The sequence below is a fragment of the Lactuca serriola genome, chromosome 3 (assembly GCF_051521515.1).
Source record: "Lactuca serriola cultivar US96UC23 chromosome 3, Lser_US96UC23_V15, whole genome shotgun sequence".
Taxonomy (NCBI): domain Eukaryota; kingdom Viridiplantae; phylum Streptophyta; class Magnoliopsida; order Asterales; family Asteraceae; genus Lactuca; species Lactuca serriola.
Window position 1 is genome coordinate 270,661 of NC_136410.1, and position 25,180 is coordinate 295,840.

The 25,180-nt window shown below is 41.1% G+C and overlaps 1 protein-coding gene across 1 annotated transcript; it reads right to left on the bottom strand.

Annotated features, from left to right (window-relative positions):
- Positions 1-10,985: 10,985 nt before the first annotated feature.
- LOC145094197 (uncharacterized) lies at positions 10,986-12,211 on the bottom strand. Its single transcript, XM_079032502.1, has 2 exons — positions 11,638-12,211; positions 10,986-11,518 (listed from the first exon to the last, which is right to left on the bottom strand). Exons 1-2 carry the CDS (start codon positions 12,209-12,211, stop codon positions 10,986-10,988), a joined length of 1,107 nt encoding a protein of 368 aa, XP_078888628.1.
- Positions 12,212-25,180: the final 12,969 nt, after the last annotated feature.

A 25,180-nucleotide genomic window follows, 5' to 3' on the forward strand; every position in this document is an offset into this window, starting at 1 on the left:
CCCCCCCATTTATAATATTTTGTTTTATTGACTAGAATGTGCCTGATGCAAAAAGGCATTGACCGTTAGGATGTATCCTTGAGGATTTGACTCTGCTTATGTGTGTTATGTTTTTAGTGCAACCGACAGTGAAATTTTATTTGCTTAATATGCCCGCGACAACGTGTTAACAAATCGGCGCCGTTGTCGGGGGCATAGTGCTTTTTAATAGTTTTATACCAAGAAATTTTCGTACAGGTACACCTTTAGTTTTTGATCCTGAAATTGAAAGAACTGCATGGAAACTGAAGAAAGAAGTAGCAAAGAAAAAACAATCATCTTGTAACATCTAAATGTTAAGTTACTTCTAATCTTGGGCTTTATGATTTAGTGCATTGCATTTTGACGTATAATTTGAGAAATGGCAAAAAGGGAGCCAAATTAGCTTTTTGTGAAGTTTGGGCAGGATGAGGTACGCCCTACGTACGTGGGTGTATGTTGGGCATACACTTCGTACGCTGGGCGTACGAGGGTGTCAAGCAAACCCTAATTTTAAGGTCTTGGATCATATTTAAACACCTTTATGGACATAAAATCTATCCTTATCCAGCCTTTTTCAGTATTTTCGACTCCCAAGCAACCCTAGAGAAACAAATAAGCCATTTGTGAGTTTTCAAGAGAGTTTGGGGTAGTTTTGGAAGAAGAAGAAGAAGGTGGCATGAAGACCTTCAAGTGGAGTGCATTGTGGATCTAGAATTTCTAGCTTGTTGGCAACCTCAAAAAGGTTTAAAGCTTGAAACTTTATCTTTTAATCATGTAGATCTAGCTATGGGTGTTTTAGTGATGCTTTTTGGTCCCAAAATGTCAAATCTTGAGCATGGCATGTTCTTGACGATTGAGTTGTCCTTTCATACCCTACGAGGGGTCCTAAGTCATAAAAATGAAGTCCCAATGGTTAGTTTTGCTTCATGCATCTTGTAGAAGGTCTTATGGAATAATATATTGTGTTAAGCACTTATTGGACATGATAGGTCATAAAGTTGGAGACTTTAGGACTCATAGGAGGATTTTGGCCATGGATCTGAAATATGGACATAAGAGCTTAAGACATTAAGCTCTTAAATGGAGTGTGGGACTTACGAGGGTACGCCCCGCATACTCGGAGTAAGCCCCACGTACGAGGTCAACCACCCTGATGGTGGTCAACATGCGAACAACGTACCTCCAAAGTTCGCCCCACGTACCTGCCTTGAGTGGACTCGGTCGATTTGACTCGGTTGGGTTGACTCGTTTGGGTTGACTCAGTTAAACTAGTTGGTTTAACCAGTTTGACTTTGACCAAGTTTATCCAAGTTGAGTTTGAGGGTATTTTGGGTCTTTTTGGGATTTTGATGGAAATTGATCATTTGGAAGGAATATGTGTTGTTGGAGAGCTGAGATTCAGAGTCGGGACCTCATTAGCTTTTGTTCAGTTTGTGAGGTGAGTTTTCCTCATTGTACTTGCGGGTCGAAGATACCAAGGTCGAACCTTTGGATTTGATATCTTGTTATGTACGCTATTATGTTGTAGTGATCTATTAGATCGGTATCCTAGTATATACGATGTTGTTATGCCCAATGATCAGTTGATCTGTCTGTTTGTCTATTGGTTGACTATATGTTTATCTGTTATGTATACGTGCACATATTTGGTTGGTGGTTGAGGCTTTACAACTTTGTGCATGAGCCAACAGATCGGGGGCATTCCATCCCGATTGTTGAGTTCCCCCAAGGGTATTCCATCCCAAGGATGACAGGACCCATTGTGTATTAGTATTTCAACCCAATGGTTGATGGGCGTGGGGTATTCAATCTGATGGTTGACTGGACCCATAATGTAATGGAATTCCAATCCGGTGGTTGAGGAGCATATGGTATTCCAACCCGATGGTTGATTGGACCCGACATGTTGTTATTGTATATGTTATTTGTTTGTGTGTTGGTAGTTTGGGGGATCTCAATAAGCTTTGGCTTACAGTTTCAAGTTATGTTTCAGGTACTTTAGATTACCATGGGAAGGCGAAGGCATGACCATACACATCCTCATGTTTTGACTTATTATTTTGGGAAAACTTTGATGTTGAAATTGTAGAGACCCATTTTTATAACGAACGGTGAATGTGGAAGTAAGATATCTCGAGATTAATCGTGTTTTTGTAAGTATGAACACGAAGAACATATTATGAGTTCATGGAAGAAAGCTAAGAATAAAGAGAGAATAATAATATTAATGAAGAACATGGTGGCAGAGAAACTCTCCCTGGGTGGGAGAACCCACCACTTTTCTCTCTCTAGATTACATTGTGAGGAGTACAAAAGTAATCTCTAACTAAGAAAAATGAGCTAGCTTAAGTAAAAAATGACCAACTCTCCCTTTATATAGGAGGGAGAGTATTTACGCCATAAATACAATAAAGGAAAAATACAACCTAATTATCACTCATTATTTGTGGAGCATTTACATGCACCAACATTCTCTCCCAAAATGCTTACAAATCATTAGAGATACAATAAGTGATACAAGGCTATAATACAGTAATCTGACTAGCAAGTATGGTAATAAAATGAAATCAAGTGCTGAAATGTCTCTGAAGCTCTGAAGTGTCTGTGAAGTCTAAAACTCGCCATGAATCTCTGAAATGAAGGACTTCGGCTTCAAAGCACAACCAATGAAGCAAAAAAGATAATATCCAAATCTTTAAACCAGTCATAATCACCCAAAGAAGGAGGTCACAATGATCAAGTAGAAGATCCAATAAAAGAAACACTTCGGCTTCAAAAGTCTGAAAAACATCTCGAGTTCTCAAATCATAATACACCGAAATTCTTCAAAGAATGACCTGATAAAAATGTGAAGCATCCATAAAATGTAATCTAGATAATGATAATGTGAGTCCAAAAACATGGTCCAACAATGTCAAAAATTTGATCCAAGGATCAAAAATAAGTGCCACGTCACATCGCCAAAATAATATTCGTCTTCAACATATCACAAATCCAAACTCGTGAAACCATAAGATCTGAACCGGATGCGAACACAAAATCATCCCGTGGTAGAGTCCAAATAATAAATAATCTGAATCAGAAAACATCGAGTAATGCCAAAAATTTGATCCGTGAAGACCAAAAATAAGTGCCACATCGCATCACTAAATAAATAATCGTCTTCAGAAGTCTTCAAAAATCCAAAATCAAACAATAATAACCAAATCCAGATGATATTATCTCCTTATTTTTGATAACCAATGACCGGATATCAAAAATCAACAAATCATCGGATGGAGAGTGTCGGATACCAAGAGCTAAGAGAAGCTCTCCCTAGATGTATGAAGGGTCTCGATAGGAAACACGAAAGTGTAAAAAGATACTCTTGCGGTCATGAGAAGGTGGGTGACATATTGCTGAAGCTGTGCTGAGAAAACAATCTGTTGTGCCAAAAATAATATCCAAATATCCAAACTGCGGTGCTGGAACACTTGAAGTGGCTTCAAAGAAAATAAAGTCCACATGCTCAAGATACATGACTCGTCAACCAAAAAAATCATAAGCAACAAGTCATAAAATCCCATAATGTGAAGAATGCAAAACAACTTTGTTGATCAATCGCCGTTGCGGTGCAAGCGTCACAAAGAATGGTATGAAGTCTGACTGCGGTAGGAGTATTCTTCCAAAAATAATAACCGACATGAACTAACCAATGTGACAATCCAAGGTTCGGTTGTGGAAAAAATTGGTGTTAAAAAAAATAATTCGTTTTAATAAAAAATTATAATAAAAAATGGCTAAAATTGGCTAAATAAAAAAGTGATGCAGAAAAAAAAATATGAATAGAATAAAAATGAAGTTTTAAAAAAAAAGAAGAGAGGGAAGGAAAAAGAAGGTGGAAAGGAGGGGGGAGGAGGGGGGAAGGAAGGAAGAAGAAGGAGGGGGGGAGGTCTGGGCGAAGGAGGAGGGGGCGGAGGCAGGAGGCTGTGGGTCTAAGAGGTTGCGGATGAGAGGGGGTGGCTTGGGTGGGAGGTGATTGCGGGTGGAGAAGGGTTGGGTGTGGATGGGGAGTTGGGCGCGGATGCAAAGGAAGGTGGATAGAGGGAGCTGGCTTCGGTGCAAGCAAGGGCAAGTCAAGCAGCGGTCCGAGCTGCGGTAGCGAGATATGGTCCGAAGTGACTACGGTCTGAAGGAAGAACAGAAGTTGCGGTCCGAGGGCTTCTATCAGCAGTCACGGATGGACTTCGGTCAGCAGGTTGCGGTCAGCAGGGAAGGAGGCTGCGGATTACGAGCTACGGACCAAGTGTTTAGACGACTTCACATCAAGGGCTAAGAAGGGCTCCTGGTAGGCTTCTAAGGGGACTCCGGATGGCAGTTTTTGGCTGCGGTCCGGGGGGCTGAGAGGGGCTAAACAGATGACGAAAAATGTTATTTTTTCATGAAAAATGGTACCGCAAAGACCATTTATTCATATTTTAATGAGGGAATCTTTTTATAAATCATTCTAAGTCAAAAGTGGGTCGTGGGAAGGCAAAAAATAGAGTGTGCAGGTGGGTTTTAGGGACAAAAGGTGATGAGAAAGGCAATGTCACATGGTTTTTGTCTTTTTGAGGGAACAAATAGTGGAGTACTCTTTACCCAAAAGAGTAACAAAGACAATATGCTTTTGCAAACAATTTATCACGTCCAAACAATTCAATTTGAAGATCTACAACAACTAATATAAGAGAATCAAAAGCTTCATACCTCATAATGAGAAGAGTTGCTGGGAAAGAAAAATCTTCAAAAAGAAATGCTTTTCTCCACTTTCTTCAAGAAAAATAAACCCATAATCTTGTGTCTTCTCATCCAAGGAAAAAGGAACTCCCTGGAATACATCTTCAACTTTTTAAGATACCACAAAATTAATTCTTCTCCCATTTTTTCTTCATTTCTTCAACATAGAAATATTAAGAATTTCAAGAACATCATTTTCCAGCAACAAATAGAACGAGCAACAGCAACAACAATTTATTTTACTAAGATAGAATCACCCTAGAAAAATAGAACTAAGAACAAACTTTATAAAAAAAATCCCGGTTTGAAACCTGAAAAATTTTCTTGCAAACACGGAAAAATCACAAGATAATCACCGAACGGGAGTCGTTCCCTTGAACTAATCGTGAGATCTTCAAGGTACGGATCTGATACCAATTGTAGAGACCCATTTTTATAACGATCGGTGAATGTGGAAGTAAGATATCTCGAGATTAATCGTGTTTTTGTAAGTATGAACACGAAGAACATATTATGAGTTCATGGAAGAAAGCTAAGAATAAAGAGAGAATAATAATATTAATGAAGAACATGGTGGGAGAGAAACTCTCCCTGGGTGGGAGAACCCACCACTTTTCTCTCTCTAGATTACATTATGAGGAGTACAAAAGTAATCTTTAACTAAGAAAAATGAGCTAGCTTAAGTAAGAAATGACCAACTCTCCCTATATATAGGAGGGAGAGTATTTACACCATAAATACAGTAAAGGGAAAATACAACCTAATTATCACTCATTATTTGTGGAGCATTTACATGCACAAACATAAATGTTTTTGAAAAATATGTTTGTAAACAATTTGTAAATTAGGATGTTTTTAAAAAGTATAAATTGATCATGATTTTTATGGATGTTACAAGTTGGTATCAGACCCTTGGTTTGAGTGAATTGGAGGAACACTGATGTGAATCTGGTCTCAAACTAAGGAAAAAGATTTAAAAAATGATTTTCAAAATATCAAAGAGGAGGCGATGCGTAAGATCAGCCGGAGCCAGTAAGTAGACCCCAAATTACCATACTATTATTTGATCTTGTGATATGTTAGAACAAAATACTAGTGACAGGGTAAGGATCTTCAGAGATTACATGATAAAATTGCCTGATTATATGATGCCTAATAGCCTAGGGTTCTTCCTTATATGAAATTGACATCATTACTGTAGTTTTTTTAGTGATATTGCCATATTTATACTTATTTTTAGGCAATGTCTTGGTAAATTTTATTTAATAATTTGGTTATTTTCAAAGATATTTGGTACATAACAAATTAAACTGTATTTTTCAGCCAAATGGAGCACTCTTGAAGAACATGGACAATAATTGACAAGCATTGGAACTTTAGAGGATTGGAGCTAAAAAAGAAAAAAATTCTAGATAAAAACCAAGCTCACGACTTAAGGGATCAATTCTCACGGTGTGAGGAGGGTATTATAGAAGATTAGCATACTGGAAGTCAGAATCCTTCCCCAATACGGATAACTACTGAGCTCACAACATGAGCAACGACTTTTCCAAAAATATAAATATTCCTTCACTCTTATGGTTTTGGGAGGCTTTTGGAGAGTTTTCTGGAGGAGAGGTATTATGAGATATCGATTTTAGAGTCCAGAAAGTGCACAAAACATCCTTTAGAAGGAGATTTGATTTGGTTTGGTTTACCTTAATCATGTCGATTTATGTTGAGATTGTGTTTATGTTTTCAACCTTGAGTAGTTGATCTTAGTTGCTTTCTTTTAGCTAGATGATACTTTAACTCTATTGTTTAGTTATTTAATTTATGGATTCTAATATTTGGTTGTGTATATGTGTTTGATTATCATTACCTAGCATGTTAAAGTTGTGATTTTGTTGCTTAAACTCAATTTAAGTATAACTTAATGACCATTAAACTACATGAACTTGATTACCTAGTGATTTAGTGACCATTAAAGTACTAGAGCTACGATCAACCAAATATTAGATAAGTAATAAAAGAAACAAATTTATTTGTGTTAGAGAACATAAATTATGACCATAATTGTGTTTGTTTAAATAAATTATACGTAACCCATCTATAATTAATAACTAATTTTTTGTTTTGCTTATGTATGACCATACAAGGTAGTTCATGAATTGGTGAAAATATTAGTAAATTTGGACTTGAAATGCTAATTACATAATAATTGGTAACCAATTTTAATAATCCATAATTAGTAACTAACCATAGAGGAGAAGTGGATTCAAACTAAACGAAAGTGTTTTTAGTAAATTGATTTAAAACGTTAGTTAAGTGTTTAAGTTTGTCTAAACTTAAAAAATTAGATAAAAACCTTTTAAACTTTTGCTTGTTTTAGGTTAATTTTAGTAATTATTTTAGTTAATTGAATGTGTTTTGAAGAAATGAGAAAAATTAAGTAAACCTAGACTAGAGTAGTCCAAGTGTTGAAAATATTGAAACAGAGTTTCAGAATCGTCAAGTGGCAAGTAATGCGGAAAATAAAGAGTTGTGAATCACCAAGTTAATGATAAAAACGTTTTTTATATGTTCAATATCAATGATTCAAAAGTGTCTCATATTCATTAAGATTCGGTTACAAGTGTTTGAATGATAGAGAAGCTAAAACACTCAAATGGCTCTCTGAAGACTAATCTAAGCAACAATTGTGCAGAATGATATGAAATGAGCAAGGAAGAGCAACTTAGTAATGGATCCCAAGGGGCCTATTTATACGCTTTGGAAAAGCCCATGACATGGCTTGACCAATCAGGTGTTGACACATCATCAAGACTTAGTCATCAGTTGACACCTTTGCCCTACTTAACGGAGAATGGATGGAATATTCCAATTCCATTAGTATTCCATTAGGGTTCCATCCAAGTTATGATTCTTCATAATTCTTGAACCTTCTTGATCAACATTGAAAAAGTGACGAGCAACATGAGCATCATGTTGCTCAATTGTCTTCTTAGATGTGATCAACTTCCAGAAGTGTTGTCGACCAAGTTGAGTTGTTTCTTGAGTTTTGGACTATGACTTGAACTTGAGGATGTACCACCACATGTTCATCATGGACCATGGATGAAATTCATGTTCCTTTGAGCATTTGGACGTGCCTTCGTTGTACATGATAAGTCATATGTAGTCTTGTTGAGCCATCAATGTGATCATGTTGATCCATTGACTTGAGTTGAGCCACCAAGTATTCTTGTTGAGCCATCAACTCTTGTTGAGTCATAGATTTGTGGATGAGTCAACAATGTTTCTGATGAGCCATCAATATTCCATATGATCCATCAGTGTCTTGATGCTCCACATATGATCTAGATGTGCCATCTGAGATCATGATGATCCAACTAGCTTTCAGCAAGCGATCCATGTCAATAGCAAGTGCTCCATGTGTACAGCAGGTGCTCCATGTTCAACTTCAAGTGCTCTAACATCTGATTCTTCAAACACTTGTTGAATATTCAATATCTTTACAACCTAAAACATTCAGATAATATTTGTTAGAAAATGTAAATCAATACTCAACTTATTTCAAGTGACAATCACATCAAAATATTTTCCAACAATTTCCCCTATGTGCCGGCTACTGAAATAAGGAGTAAAAAAATAAAAAAAAATATAAAAATAAAAGAAATAACATGCAAGATGAAATTTAAAAAAAATGAACTACTAGTAGCACAAAGAAAAGAAAAAAAACAAACATCGTTCACATGTTCGGAAAAAATAAACCAAAAACACATAACCTAAACTTTATTTCTCAAGTTTATTAACCACTGACGAAAACTTAAAAACCATGTAAGTTCTTCAATGATCTTCACTCTCAACGAGTCATCTTGATCTCCAGTTCTCTTCAATAAGCCAATGATGCCTTTAATGAATTCAGAAGAGAATAAATGTTTTTTGTGAGATTCTCATGAACTTCAGTCGACCTTTAGAAGAGAATACAACACCTCTGTGTGGTTTCTTTAAAATGTTCCCAGGCGACTCATTCTCCATATTTAGATCCATATTTGGTTTCTTAGCTTCCTTTTCTCCTAGCTGTCCAATCTCCCAGTCAACACTGAAATCAATAACCATGTCGAGCACATATTTCCTTAGGCGTTGTAGAACATCTGCATAAGCCTTATCTGTACTCACCCTTTGTTTCAAACAAATCATCAGTGATCTGATATCAGCTTGGTTTATTTTAGGGAAATTAGCTTTAGAAAACATGAATTCAAAGTTTTCTGTCCTTTTTCCTTGAAAGAATGCATATGACATTTTTTTGAATTTCCGTATGTTAATTATTCTAATTGAAGCAATCTTGAGATTTGACCATACAGAGACAACTTGAGTTGGTTTCTTCAGGAAGAATCTTTTCTTTACCTATTCAATGTCTACATCAGTTCAACTGGATAAATTGCACTTGGTTATAAATTGAACTTCATGCCATTAGGTGGTTCCGGAATATCCCAGTTTTCTTTAGTGAGGTCTGAGGGAGGTGTGAAGGACTTTATGGGCTTGATGAGCTTGATCTTTAGATAAGAATCACTATCAGGGTTAAAGAAGATGGTTCTTTTAGGTGTTGACACTCTAAATTCTTTATAATGCCATGTACTCCTTTCTTCAGACGAGATCTATGAAGACTTCTTTTTGAGAAGCATCTCTTGTTTAGAATTTAATTCCTTAGCCTTCAGTTGCTTAGCTAATTCTTCATCTATCTCCATTTGAGCTTATTTAGCTAATTCCTTCTTTGATTTGAAGATAATCTTCTATTTTCCCTTATCATGGAGATCAGTTTTAGGAATATTTGGTTGAGTGATTGGTTCTGATATGGTGACAGGTTTGGAGAAGTTAACATATTTCCTTCTTGGAACTTTTAGAGATGGATCTTTGATCCCTTGTCATCGAACAAGTTCCTTGTCTTTCTCAGCAATCTTTGCTTTGTTCTGTTGAGCTTTTAATCGTGCATCAGCGGCCATTTTGTAGAGTGACTCTATTGAATTGATCTGGTCTTGTGGACCTTTTCCCCCTCTGGTTTAGGTGGCCTCTTATTTGAACCAGATAGATTTGCTAAGATCAAGTCAAGTTTGGAATCAGTTGATGCAACCTTTTGTTGAAGAGCGCATAGATCTGAAGGGGAAGATTGTTGCTTGATAGCCTTGACTTTATCGACAAGCAACTGAACAGTCTTCTGAAGGGAAGATATGTCACCGGATGAGCTATTGATTTTCTCAGAATTGGATTTGGATAGATTTTCTATGTCAGAGCTTAACGAATCCAATTGACATTGAACTTGCTCACCAAAATCCTGAAACAGAGAGGTGGAGGATGATGCAGAAGCTTTAGATAGTTCAATAATGGACTACTCAAGAGCGGAGATATAATGATCTTGCGCAGTAACATGATTCTGCATATGATCCAATTTAGCTTCATAGACGGACTCTAGATTGGATAAGGACTGAATGAAGTCATCTATCTTCTAAGTCATCGAAGAGTTATAGGCTTCAATAGTGTTATAAATTTTTTGCTCTAAAGTTTCAATTCTCCGCATGTTGCAAGCAACTTGTCCTTTGATATAGGCGGTTGTGCCTTCAAAGTCTTCAATAGTGACTTGAAGTGATGTGACCCTTGCTTCTGTTTTCTCATTGAGGATACACATGTTTTCTTCCATATGTTCGAGATTTTCTTGAAAGCTCTGCAGATATTTAGAGTGAGAAGATGTTTGAAAGCGAATTTTTGCAATACCATCAACTACCATTTGGGCAGTAAGTCTCATGATGCATTCTCCATAGAGTATCACTTCAACAAGTTTTTGATGTACTTCTCTTGACCAATGAAGATTCCTTTAGGAGATTGACGTACTTTTAGACCTTGGAAGTAGTTGAGCTCACGCACCATACTCATTCTAAATTTACTTTTCATCAACTCAGCAAACTCATCACTAAGATCCTTGTTGGTTGAACTGAATATGATGTCGTCGACGTATATTTGCACGACGATCAGATGGTTATTGGAGAACTTTGGATCTTTGAATCCAGGAGGTTATAGCAATGGTTGGGGAACTTTGGATCTTTGAATCCAGGAGGTTGTTGAACATAGACATCCCTATCGATTTTTCCATTTAAGAATGCACACTGCACATCTATTTGGTAGACCTTAAAATTCTTGTGTGCAAAAAATGCCAAGAAAATCCTAATGGCTTATATTCGTGCAACAGGTGCAAAGGTTTCATCATAGTCTATGCCTTCTTGTTGCGAGTAGCCTTTAACAACCAGTCTGGCTTTGTTCCTGATGGTGAATCCATCTTCATCACTTTTGTTCCTGTAGACCCATTGTGAACCAACAACTGATACTCCTTCTGGTGTTGGTACTAAGTCCCATACATTGTTGCATTCAAATTTAGCTAACTCTTCTTGCATTGCTTTTACCCAATCTGCATCCTGTAGAGCCTCTTTGATTCCTTTAGGCTCTATCATGGATAGAAAGCTTGCATATAAGCATTCATTCTTGGCTTCTGAGCAGGTCACTACTCCAGAACCTAGATCACCAATGATTTGTTCGGCTGGACGATCCTTTGTCCATTTTGTGAGACGAGCTTCCTTAAGGATTTGAGGAGTGCAAATTACCTCATATTGTTCTCTTGGACGAGGAGGGTAGTCAGAAGTGAATGTTCCTTCAAAAAGATCATCTTGGAAGAGTCCAGAACTACCTGAAACAGGTGGTTCCCCCTCAACTGTTGCATGCTTGAATTCAACAGATGGAGTATACATGAAGGAACTTGAGGGACTGGAACCATTCGAGTGGGGTTCCCACTGAAACCATGACTGGATGGTTGGGAGGATTGTAAAGTACCTTTAATAATGGAACCGTTCAAAGTTGGTTCCCCCTCGAAAGATGCAGCGACTGGTGTTATGACTGGTACAGATTGATAATGGGGGGTTGGGTTAGAAGGTTCAGAAGATGGTTCCCCCTCAACCGGAGCTTTGGTGGAACTTGAGACTTTTGATGGTTGATGAGGTTGAGAGATATCATGAGAAACTGTTTTTGTGAGCTTTCCTGATTCAAGGGCAGAAGGTTGAGTTGGAAAGAGGAAATCAAAATCTACTTCAATAGCATGGACTGGAGCAAAAGTATTAGCAGGTGATGGATGTTTCATTTTATCAAATGGTACTACCATTTGAGGACCAAAGTGGTTTAGATCCAGAACCCTTACATAACTTTCATCAAAAGTGACATCACTGATTTCCTCTATCACCCTAGTTCTTTTGTTCAGAACTCTATATGCTGCAACATGAAGGCAATATCCAAGAAAGATACCTTCATCAGCCTTGGGTGAAAATTTCCCTAGTTGATCCCAATTGTTCTTGATGTAGCAACGACAACCAAAGATGTAAAAGAATTTGACGTTGGGCTTCCGCTTGTTCATTGCTTCATAGGGAATGACTTCAAGCCTATTGTTGATTAGGGATATGTTTTGAGTGAAACAAGCGGTTGCGGTGGCTTCAACCCAAAAGTATTGTGGTAGGTTTGCGAAGATCAACATAGATCGAGTAGCTTCAAATAGTGTCCGGTTCTTCCTTTCAACTACACCATTCTATTGTGGAGTGTAGGGTGCAGAAAAATTGTGCTCAATGCCTTTAGATACAAGAAAGCTATCTAAGGCGTTGTTCTTGAATTCGCCACCATTGTCACTTCTCAATCTTCTAAGTGGCTTGCCTACCCTAACTTCTATGTAGCGAATGAAGTTGATTAGCTCATTTGTGGTTTCAGATTTGTTTCGCAGAAAGTACACCCAAGTGAGTTTGGTATGGTCGTCCACCATCACAAGAATGTATTTCTTACCACTTAAGCTAGGAACTATAGTGGACCACATAGATCAATATGTATAAGCAGAAGAGGTTTCGATACACTATGTTCTGTTATACTTTTGTGTGGATATTTGGAGATTTTAACTTGTTTACAGGCAGTACAAAGTATATCATTGTCAAGTTTTAACAGTGGAAGTCCTCTCACAAGATCCTTTCCAATGAGTTTGTTGATATAAACAAAGTTGAGGTGAGGGAGTCTTCTATGCCACAACCAACTAATGTCAGTGGTAGGTTTGGAAAGAAGACAAATATTAGGAGTTTCCTCAATTAGTTTAATATGAAGAGTATACATGTTCCCATTTCGTGGGGAATCAACAAGGATTGTTATGTGGAAAGAATGGAGAGTTGGTGAACTGAGTAGGAATTCCTAAAGAAGGGAATCCATAGTTCACAGGCATTCCAAATTGATCAAACATGGGGAACTGGGTATTTCCCATGAATTGATTGATCATTGGAAACCCAGAGTTTCCCCCAAACATGTGATTCCCTCCTATGGACGGAGAAAAACCACAATATGGAGCAAGAATAGAATTCATAGGGTAATTACTATTCTGATAGATGAAAGGGTTGGTGTGAACAGGTATTGGTCTCATCATTTCAGACAAATCAGGAAGGTTGTTAGGTTTGAAATTATTCTGATAGTGAGTTCCAGTTTGGTTTGGAAATCCAGAATTTGAGAAATCATGATTAGAAGGAGAGGTTCTCTGAGTCCTTGAAGTTTTAGGAGGACTGATATGTCTGGTTTTCCCTTGGCTTTTCTTAGCCTTAGGTACTCTCTTGGTCTTCCTATTCTTGTCATTATTTGTAGTCTTAACCGCTTTGGGTTTTGAAGGATGGACTACAGTTGGACCTTGTTCTTTAGAGACATTAATTTTCTCTTTTCCCTTGTCTTTAGAGACATTAGTTGGTTGTACAATTGTCTCTTGTTGTTTAGGACTGGGTGAAGAGATCCTGATTGGAACAAAGGGTCTCTTTAGTATTTCAACAACAATTTTATCATTGCTCACAGTGTTCAAGGTGTCATTCTTGTTGACTGGAGTTGGAGATTTTCCAGTCTGTTGTTTCTTAGAATATTTACATCCAAAGTCCTTTGTTCCAGAGACGGAAGCAGTAAGAGATGGAAATGATTCTTCACTGAGGAATTCAATGTGTTCAGTCTTGGAATATCCTATTCACACAAATGATTTGGGCTGTTTATCACTAGATTTAGAGTCAGGGATATTTGGTTTTTCAGAAGTGGCATATTCTGAATTGAAACTTTCCATGGTAGGACATTCAAGAGAGAATTCTATTGGAGAGTCAGACTTAGTGTCGAAGTCTAGAAGATCATGGGATGATGTGACTTCCAATGGGATGCTTGAGGATGAAGTGGTAATTACATCAGGACTGCAATTTACCACCTCTTCATGATCCTCATTGTCTCCAGTGAAGAGACTTGGATCACATGGTAACAACTCTAGTTGAGTATTGAGTCCCATGATTTCCCTGTTCATTTCATCATAACCAAGACCATATTTGATCCATGAAGGTTGTGGTCCATTGAGAATGTAATGTGAGTTCAGTTCAAGAAGGGTTTTGGATGCCTTATAGCTATTGGCTTTTTTTTATTGATTTGGGCGTACATCTCACGATTGTCTTTTGCAATAATGTCATGTTGATTCAATACAATTTCATATTGTTCAACTGACGTAATATGTGCCTCAGTTTTGATTGCGAGGTCATTCTCTAACTTAGCCATACGAAATCTCAGTTCTTTAAGTCTGAACTGATTGTTGGTCAGTTCATCTTTGTAGTAACTGACACGATATTCAACATTGGTGACATATTCTTTGATCATTTCAGAAATATGGTCAATGTCATCATTAAAAGGCTCTATAGTTAAATGATTATCACGAAGCATAAATCGTACCTTTTCAAAAACTTGTTGATGGAAAGGAGATGGCTCTTTGTCGTCATCAGCCATGAAGCAGAAGTAGTTCTTGTAGGCTTCAGTTTCTTCAGCTTGATCTACTTCATCATCTGTTTCCCAGACTTCCACACTTGGAGTTTCCATGACCATGAAGCCTTTGTCTTTTGACTGCTTCTTGATCTGCTCCTCTTTTTGAAGGTAGTATGCTTCGTCTTTGACCTTCTTGGTTTTCATTTTGCAATCCTTGGTAAAATGATTTTCACCTTGATAGTTGTGGCACCTGATTACTTCATTATCTTCATAGGAATTCAACTTGTTATCTTGAACCCTTGAGTTCATCCTCTGAGAATTGTAACATTGAGAATTTGAATTTTGAGAGTTGAAGCTTTGTTGACTGTTGCTTCCTCCTTGGAAGTTTACATAGTTTTGATGATAGTGTTGGGGTTGTTGATAACTTTGTGCTCTATAGTTCCCAGTTGGCTTGTTCACAAACTTCTTGAAGTTTGGATTGAACTTGGTTAGGAGCGCTAAGCATTCTTCATACTCCTTTTCCTCATTAATTTGAGGAGATTCCATTGTAGTTCCAATAAAAGCTTGATGATTAGCCATGTACCCATTTGCGATCTGAAGAGGTTGTTGAGTTGACATGTACGGATTCTGGTTGTATTGTTGAGCCATACTCGAACTTTGATAAGGATATGCTTCATATCCTTTGTTGGCAAACTGATCAGCAAAGTGGTTTGGGATTGGATTATGATGTGTAATCAAGTTTTGAGAATGATTTGCCATGGGTGCTGAATTTCCCAGGGCATGTCCTTGATTATCAAAAGGAGTTGCTTGAGCTAGCTTGTTGACTTTCGGCTCATGTTGTTGCTGTTCCGCATACAGATCAAATAGAGACATGGTGTATAGATTGATTATAGTTTGCAGTATGATCAAATGCACTGTATCCCATTTTGGAGATAAATTGTTCAAGAATTTCATATTGAAATCATCTTGCGATCTTTCTCCTTTGAGTTTCTTCACCCTGTTGACAACAATGTTGTACCTAGAGTATGCATGAAAGAGAGTTTCATGAGGTAACATCTTGAAGTTGTCCATGTCTGTTAATGCAGCTTTCTTTCTGTTTGCAAGGATCTTATCAATTCGCACAAATTGTTTCTTCAGTGCATTCCAGACATTGAAGGGTGAACTCTTGTCTTTATCGGGAAGTTGCTCATAGATGTCTTGAGAAATTCCAGATAACAGCTCTTGCATTGCCTTAGCCTCAAAATTTTTGATTTTCCTATCACGAAGTTGAACAACAGAGGAAATAGATCCAGAGATAGCTTTGGAGGTTTCAGGAGAGACATCAGCTTCAGGAACTCTGATGTCCTTCAAAAATTCTGGAGTATGTTTCCCAGTGGAGATGAAAGTCCAAATGTCAGAGTCATGACCTTCCAGGTAGTACTTGATGCGATCTGCCCAAGAAGTGTATTCACTAGGCACAAGGATAGGTGCACGATTTCCTGCTCCAAGATTGTTTGCAACTGAGACAGAATAGAGAACATTTTGGTTTTGATTCACACTTGCCATTCAGAACAGGTTATACTAGTTTGAAACTTTAAAAAAAATTTGTGAAAAGTTTTCTAAGTCTTAAAGTCGATCACTCAAGCTCTAATACCAATGAAGAAATGAGAAAAATTCAGTAAACCTAGACTAGAGTAGTCCAAGTGTTGAAAATACTGAAACAGAGTTTCAGAATCGTCAAGTGGCAAGTAATGCGAAAAATAAAGAATTGTGAATCACCAAGTTAATGATAAAAACATTTATTTATATGTTCAAGATCAATGATTTAAAATTGTCTCATATTCATTAAGATTCAGTTACATGTGTTTGAATGATAGACAAGCTAAAACACTCAAATGGCTCTCTGAAGACTAATCTAAGCAACAATTGTGCAGAATGATCTGGAATGAGCAAGGAAGAGAAACTTTATAATAGATCCCAAGGGGCCTATTTATAGGCTTTGGAAAAGCCCATGACATGTCTTGACCAATTAGGTGTCGACACGTCATTAAGACTTAATCATCAGTTGATACCTTTGCCCTACTTAACGGAGAATGGATGGCATATTCCAATTCCGTTAGTATTCCGTTAGGGTTCCATCCAAGTTATGAGTCTTCATAATTCTTGAACCTTCTTGATCAACATTGAATATGCGATGAGCAACATGAGCATCATGTTGCTCAACTGTCTTCTTAGATGTGATCAACTTCCAAAACTGTTTTCGACCAAGTTGAGTTGTTTTTTGAGTGTTGGACTATGACTTGAACTTGAGGATGTACCACCACATGTTCATCATGGACCATGGATGAAATTCATGTTCCTTTGAGCATTTGGATGTGCCTTCATTATACATGATAAGTGATGTGTAGTCTTGTTGAGCCATCAATGTGATCATGTTGATCCGTTGACTTGAGTTGAGCCACCAAGTATTCTTGTTGAGCCATTAACTCTTGTTGAGTCATAGATTTGTGGATGAGTCAACAATGTTTATGATGAGCCATTAATATTCCATATGATCCATCAGTGTCTTGATGCTCCACATATGATCTAGATGTGCCATCTGAGATCATGATGATCCAACTAGCTTTCAGCAAGCGATCCATGTCAATAGCAAGTGCTCCATGTGTACAACAGGTGCTCCATGTTCAACTTCAAGTGCTACAACATCTGATTCTTCAAACACTTGTTAAATATTCAGTATCTTTACAACCTGAAACATTCAGATAATATTTGTTAGAAAATGTATATCAATACTCAACTTATTTCAAGTGACAATCACATCAAAATATTTTCCAACATGTTCCTTGAGTTCGACCCCGACATAGTTTACTATACTATTATCTTAGTAGGTACACTGCCTATAGGTGTAATGTAACAGCCCGAATTTCCAGGTATTATTTATTCTTGTAATTTTTGGTGATTTGTGAGGGGACTCGGCGAGTTGGAGCTCAAACTCGCCGAGTAGGATCGCGGTTTGGACGCGGGTTCGCGTCTGGACCCGGCGAGTCCAAAAGGTGGACTCGGCGAGTAGACGCTGTTTAATGAAACCCTAATTTCCGGGCTATGAGACCTATTTAAGAGGGCTTATGGCCGTCATTTGCGGCCACCAACCCCAGAGAGAACCCTAAAGAGCCCTTGAGCGATTTGTGAGAGAGAGGAGGAAGATATTTGGCTAATTGTGGGTGTTTTTGCTCTTAGAAGAGGATCAAGGCAAGAGGAGACCAAAGGAGGTGTTAATCTAGTGATTTCTGAGCCCAGAGACTTCATTTGAGGTAACCATTCGTTCCTATCTTAGTCCTTGGTGTAAATCTTAGAGTTAGGGTTTCCTTGTGGAAAGATCCATGGAGTAATTGGCCTCTTTTTGGTGTTGGTACTTTTGATCTGGACCCAAAGACGTCCAGAGACCCTTTTCCCTCGAGCTTTATGGGTGTTAATGGAGGCCATGAGCCTAGAATGGCATTCTAGAGACCACATCATCAAATAAGGCCTCTGGACCTTTGCATGAGCACCAAGATTGAAACTTTACGTGGTATATGTGCTTGGAAGGACTGGATCTATGGGTTTTTGGAGCGTATCTGACCTCAGGAGTGAGTTTGAGTTCATGCATGGTGTAGACTCGCCGAGTCCGAAGAACAGACTCAGCAAGTAGCATGAAGATTGTCCTTAACCACTCTGCGAGTGGTCTTGCCGAGTTAAGGGTTGACTCAGTGAGTCAGGGAGAGTCAGAGAGGGTTGACGAGTGGACTGAGTCAAGCTGGAACTCGCCGAGTTGTTCTTGAGACTCGGCGAGTTGAGTCGTGGTGGCCCCGCGATTCATGCCAGGTGGAACTCGTCGAGTCAGGGAAGTACTCGACGTGCCAGGAGAGGATCCGAGGGAATCACTGAACGCGTATAGACTCGCCGAGTCGCTTCGGTGCACTCGCCGAGTCCGGTCAAAGTTGACCGTTGACCACGTTGACCAATGTTGACTTGATAGGGGAAGTCAACCTTAGTTGTGAAAGTGTTAATTAGAGATATATATTGTGTTATAGGAGGATTATAACTCGAGGGATCGAGCACGAGTGATTTCCGGGATTTGCGAGTTAGCGAGATACATGAGGTGAGTCTTCTCACTATACTTTACCTTGAGTTGGTAACTAGAGTTATGTGATACAGTGTTTGTATGCTATATATGTGATTATGTGTTGCACTGCATTATTCTATGTGATTTATGTTGTGCATGTTTATAGAGTTAGAACCTGAGGGTTCGCAGAGTTTGGGTGTACGGACCCATAGAGTTATAGCCTCGAGTGGCTAATATGTGTTATATGTGGTATTTTGGGGAACTCACTAAGCTTTGTGCTTACAGTGTTTGGTGTTATTTGTTTCAGGTACTAGTGACGACCGTGGGAAGGCGCCGGCTTGATCAGTACACATGCATGGGATTTTATGATTATGTGATCTTGGGATTTTTGTATAACTTGGATTGAATTTTAAACATGGGTGTTTTATGAATATTAAGGGAATTATGTTTTATAAAAATTTGAAAATTTTGTTTTGAAATTTACGGTGTTACAAGTTGGTATCAGAGCCTTGGTTTGAGGGATTTGGGTACACCTTCGGGGGTATTTGAACTCAAACTGAGGATTTGGAAAATATTTTCAAAAGAGAACCAAATTTTATAAAAGAAGTAAAAGATTTTAGAGAAACTCAGAGCAGAAACGTGTGTACGATCAGTCAGCGCCCGGACGGTAATTTCCCAAAATACCCTTTTGTTATATGTTTATGAGATTGATATGATATATTCTCTTGCTAGAGCAGGCTAGGTATTCCTATTAGGACTAGAGTGCCTTGATTTGTGATGCCTTAGCCTAGGGAGAGGTGAGCTGCTTTGAGATGCTTGAGAGTGAATAGGTAGCAGCGAGGAGCTTATGAGAGGTTTGTTAGAAAGCAGATTGTGCATGATAGAGTACTTGGGACTTGGAGTCCAAAGAGGAAGATTTGGGGTGTATACTGAAACGGTGTGGACAGTAGTATTGGGCCCGTACTACTGAAAACACCGGAGCGGTGTACAGTTGAGATAAGAACCTTCGGAATGCCAAGGATCAAGGAGGGAAGAGTTGTCGAGTGTGAGTATGCTCGAATGGATTCTAAATTATCGTATGTTGTATTTCAGAGGTTGATCATGGTGAGGACATATCATATGCCAGAGAGCAGTGGGGCTAGTAATGAGGAGATCCATCAGATCATCCACGAGGAGGTGGCTGCGGCCATCAGGGCAGAGATACCAGAGATGTTCGGGTCTATTAAGACCACGCTGATTGAGACTTTCGACGAGCGTTATGCTGCTCTTTCTGAGGCTGCTGTTGCGGCGGCCACCGCAGCTGTTGCTGCTGCAAGGCCACATGGTGGTGATGCGTTGCTGTTCCGAGAGTTCAGCAACACAAAACCACCAGAGTTTGATGGGACCCAGGACCCGGTGGCAGCTATGAGATGGATTTCTGATATAGAGGGCTGTTTCTTCACTTGCTCATCTCCTGAGCATTTGAGAGTTTGGTTTGGGCTGAACCAGCTTCGCTTGGGAGCGAAGGAATGGTGGAAGTTTGTGACGGTGCACTTTACGCCTGCTGAGCTTGCGGCAGTGACCTGGGAGAGGTTCACTGCCATGTTCCGATACAAGTACGTTCCCCAGGTGGAGAGGGAGCGTTTGGCCCAGGAGTTTCTGACCCTCAAGTAGGGTACTGAGTCTATTACAGTGATTACTAGGATGTTCCATGAGAGGGTGATGTTCTGCCCTGAGCACGTGTCTACGGAGCAGGCACGTATGAGCCGATATCTGAGTATCTTGAGGCGAGACATTAGGGAGTTCGTGGCGAACTCCTCGTACCGGACATTTGCCGAGCTTCAGGTAAATGCCCGGAAGCGGGAGATTGAGCTAGAGACTCAGGCCAGGGAGGAGGCGGAGTCTCAGGGGAGGGATCGGCGACCGACGTTGTCTCAGCCGGCAGCCAAGAGGGCCAAGCCCACTGATCCCAAGTCAGGGAGCCAGAAGGGCTGAACTTCCAGGAAGTGCGGCAAGGGTCATGAGGGAGTCTGTAGAGCGGGATCTTGCTACAAGTGTGGCAAGGAGGGGCATATGGCCAAGGACTGCCCCAAGGGGTTTGCTGTGTGCTTCCACTGCAACCAGACCAGACACCGGAAGGCAGAGTGTCCGCTATTGCGAGGATCATCTCAGGGAGCACCTCAGGGATCTGCCCCTACCGCCATCAGAGCTACCGAGGTTCGGCTAGTGAAGGCCGAGGCGCTGAGGGCACGAGGGAGAGCCTTTCAGCTGACTGCGGAGGAGGTCCGCACAGCGCTCGATGTCGTGGCTGGTATGTATTCTTTCGTGTATTTATTTTGATGTTGCGATATTATGCTTATATTATGTTATGCATAGGTACTTTTCTTGTGAATTCTATACCTGCTTTGGTGTTATTTGACTCGGGTGCGAGTCAGTATTTTGTATCTTTGGCTTTTAGTCAGCATATCTGTGTTAGTCGCGAGGCATTGAGTCGGCCTCTGAGGGTTTCCATAGCTGACGAGAGGGTGATATATGCCACGGAGGTGATCCGCGGGTGCGTAGTTGAGATTTTCGGTGTTGCGTTTCCGATTGATTTGGTTCCTATTGTGATGGGTGATGTCTGTGTCATTGTGGGCATGGACTGGTTGAGAAGATTTGGTGCGGTTATCGACTGCGAGCAACAACTGGTGACCATACGAGACCCTAGTGGGGGAGTTATTACGGTGTATGGCGTGGGTACCCGTTCTGGATCAGCGTTTTGTTCGGCCGCTAGGGTGAGGCAGTGTCTACAGCAGGGCTGTAAGGGTTTTGTGACGTACGTGTCGGATACGCGGGTTGATTCCGAGAGGCCGAGGTCAGTGGAGGAGGTTCCTATAGTGCCTGAGTTCCCGGATGTCTTTCCAGAGGAGTTGCCGGGTGTGCCTCCCGTGAGGCAAGTAGAGTTCAGTATCGATTTGGTTCCGGGGGCCGCGCCTATTGCCAAGGTGACTTATCGCCTTGCACCTCCAGAGATGCAAGAGTTATCCTCGCAGCTTCAGGAGCTGCTGGGAAAGGGGTTTATTCAGCCGAGCAGCTCGCCATGGGGAGCACCTATCCTTTTTTTCAGAAAGAAGGATGGCTCACACCGGATGTGCATTGATTACCGGGAGTTGAACAAGCTGACGGTCAAGAACCGTTACCCGTTGCCGAGGATCGACGATTTGTTCGATAAGTTACAGGGAGTATCTTGGTTCTCCAAGATCGATTTGAGATCCGGATATCATCAGGTGAGGGTGCGAGATGAGGTCGTCCAGAAGACAGCTTTCATGACGCGTTATGGGCATTTTGAGTTTGTGGTGATGCCTTTTGGGCTCACCAATGCCCCGGCAGTGTTCATGGATCTCATGAACCGGGTGTGCAGGCCGATGCTGGATCGGTCAGTGATTGTATTCATTGATGAAATTTTGGTATATTTGAGATCTAGAGAGCAGCATGAGGAGCATTTGAGGGAGATCCTCGGGGTTCTGAGGTCGGAGAGGCTTTATGCCAAATTCTCCAAGTGTGATTTCTGGTTGCGAGAGGTCCAGTTCCTGGGTCATCTCATTAACCAGGAAGGGATATTGGTCGACCCGGCCAAAGTTGAGGCGGTGATGAGTTGGGAGGTGCCAAGGTCACCCTCCGAGATCAGGAGTTTTCTAGGGTTGGCGGGTTATTATCGGAGATTTATCAGGGATTTCTCTAAGATCGCAGTGCCACTCACCAGGTTGACTCGGAAGGGTGTCGCTTTTTCATGGGGCCCCGAGAAGCAGGCCTCCTTTGAGACACTTCGCCAAAGGTTATGCGAGGCCCCGGTGTTAGCCCTCCCGGAGGGAATGGAGGACTTTGTGGTATACTGTGATGCGTCGATCTTGGGGTTGGGAGCGGTGCTGATGCAGAGAGGGAATGTGATAGCATATGCATCGAGGCAGCTGAAGCCTCATGAGACGAGATATCCCACCCATGATCTAGAGTTGGGGGCAGTGGTGTTTGCTCTCAAGATTTGGCGTCACTACCTGTATGGGGTTCGGTGTACGATATACACGGACCATAAGAGTTTGAAGTATTTGATGGATCAGCCCAACCTGAATATGCGTCAGAGAAGGTGGTTGGATGTGGTCAAGGATTATGATTGTGAGATCCTGTACCACCCAGGCAAGGCTAATGTGGTAGCCGATGCACTAAGCCGCAGGGCGGAGAGCACCTCGCTGCAAGATGTATGTTTGAGATTGACCGTGATAGCTCCAGTGTTGGACGCCATACATGGGACACAGGCCGAGGCTGTGCAACCCGAGATGCAGAAGAAAGAGCGAGTTGTTGGATTGATTTCAGAGTTCGTTACCGATGGTCGGGGGCTTATGACATTCCAGGGGCGTATCTGGGTGCCGTTTGTGGGAGGAACGCGTACCATTTTGATGGAGGAGGCTCATCGGTCGAAATTCTCGATCCATCCGGGGGCCACTAAGATGTATTTGGACCTGAGGAAAGAGTATTGGTGGCCCTGTATGAAGAGGGATGTTGCGTGGTTTGTTGAGAGGTGCTTGACCTGTCGTAGGGTTAAGGCCGAGCACCAGAGACCGCATGGTAAGTTGCAGCCGTTGGAGGTTCCCGAATGGAAGTGGGAACAGATCATCATGAATTTTATCACCAAATTGCCAAGGACTGCTAGGGGAGTTGATGCAATTTGGGTGATTTTGGACAGATTGACGAAGAGCGCTCACTTCCTTGCTATCATCAAGAGTTCTTCCGCAGAGAAGTTAGCAGAGACGTACGTGAGGGAAGTGGTATCTCGGCATGGGGTGCCGATCTCGATTGTCTCAGACCAGGATGTACGTTTCACTTCCAGATTCTGGAAGAAGTTTCATGATGAGTTGGGTACTAGGTTGCATTTTAGTACCGCCTATCACTCCCAGACGGACGGGCAGAGTGAGCGGACGATTCAGACGCTCGAGGACATACTTCGGGCATGTGTGTTGGATTTCGGGGGAAGTTGGGATACGTACTTGACCTTGGCAGAGTTTTCCTACAACAACAACCATTATTCGAGCATTGGTATGCCGCCCTTTGAGATGTTGTATGGGAGGAGGTGCAGGACCCCCATTTGTTGGGGAGAGGTTGGTCAGCGCGTGATGGGCAGTACAGAGATAGTGCTTCAGACAACAGAGCAGATCCAGCAGGTCAGGCAGAGGTTGTTGACCGCTCAGAGTCGTCAGAAGAGTTATGCGGACAGACGCCGGTCCGAGCTTGAGCTTCAGGTCGGCGAATTTGTGCTCCTGAAGGTCTCTCCTTGGAAAGGAGTGATTCGATTCAGGAAGAGGGGCAAGTTGGGGCCCCGATTTATTGGTCCATTCCAAGTGATCGCGAGGGTAGGCCGAGTAGCCTATCGTTTGGAGTTGCCAGCAGAGTTGGGGCAGATTCACGACACTTTCCATGTGTCGCAGCTACAGAAGTGTATAGCCGATGAGTCGGCAGTGGTTCCGTTGGAGGATATTCAGGTGGATGCGAGCCTGAATTATGCCGAGAGACCAATGGCAATCAGAGATCGGAAAGTCAAGGTTCTGAGGAACAAGGAGGTACCCTTGGTTTTGGTTCAGTGGCAGCATCGGAAGGGGTCCGAGATGACCTGGGAGCCGGAGCGTGAGATGCGTGAGTAGCATCCGGAGTTATTTGCAGAGCGAGACTTCGAGGGCGAAGTCTAGTTCTAGTGGGGGAGAATTGTAACAGCCCGGATTTCCAGGTATTATTTATTCTTGTAATTTTTGGTGATTTGTGAGGGGACTCGGTGAGTTGGAGCTCAAACTCGCCGAGTAGGATCGCGGTTTGGACGCCGGTTCGCGTCTGGACTCGGCGAGTCAACGCTGTTTAATGAAACCCTAATTTCCGGGGTATGAAACCTATTTAAGAGGGCTTATGGCTGTCATTTGCGGCCACCAACCCCAGAGAGAACTCTAAAGAGTCCTTGAGCGATTTGTGAGAGAGAGGAGGAAGATCTTTGGCTAATTGTGGGTGTTTTTGCTCTTAGAAGAGGATCAAGGCAAGAGGAGACCAAAGGAGGTGCTAATCTAGTGATTTCTGAGCTCAGAGACTTCATTTGAGGTAACCATTCGTTCCTATCTCAGTCCTTGGTGTAAATCTTAGAGTTAGGTTTTCCTTGTGGAAAGATCCATGGAGTAATTGGCCTCTTTTTGGTGTTGGTACTTTTGATCTGGACCCAAAGAGGTCCAGAGACCCTTTTCCCTCGAGCTTTATGGGTGTTAATGGAGGCCATGAGCCTAGAATGCCATTCTAGAGACCACATCATCAAATAAGGCCTTTGGACCTTTGCATGAGCACCAAGATTGAAACTTTACATGGTATATGTGCTTGGAAGGACTGGATCTATGGGTTTTTGGAGCAGATCTGACCTCAGGAGTGAGTTTGAGTTCATGCATGGTGTAGACTCGCCGAGTCCGAAGAACAGACTCATCGAGTAGCATGAAGATTGTCCTAAACCACTATGCGAGTGGTCTTGCC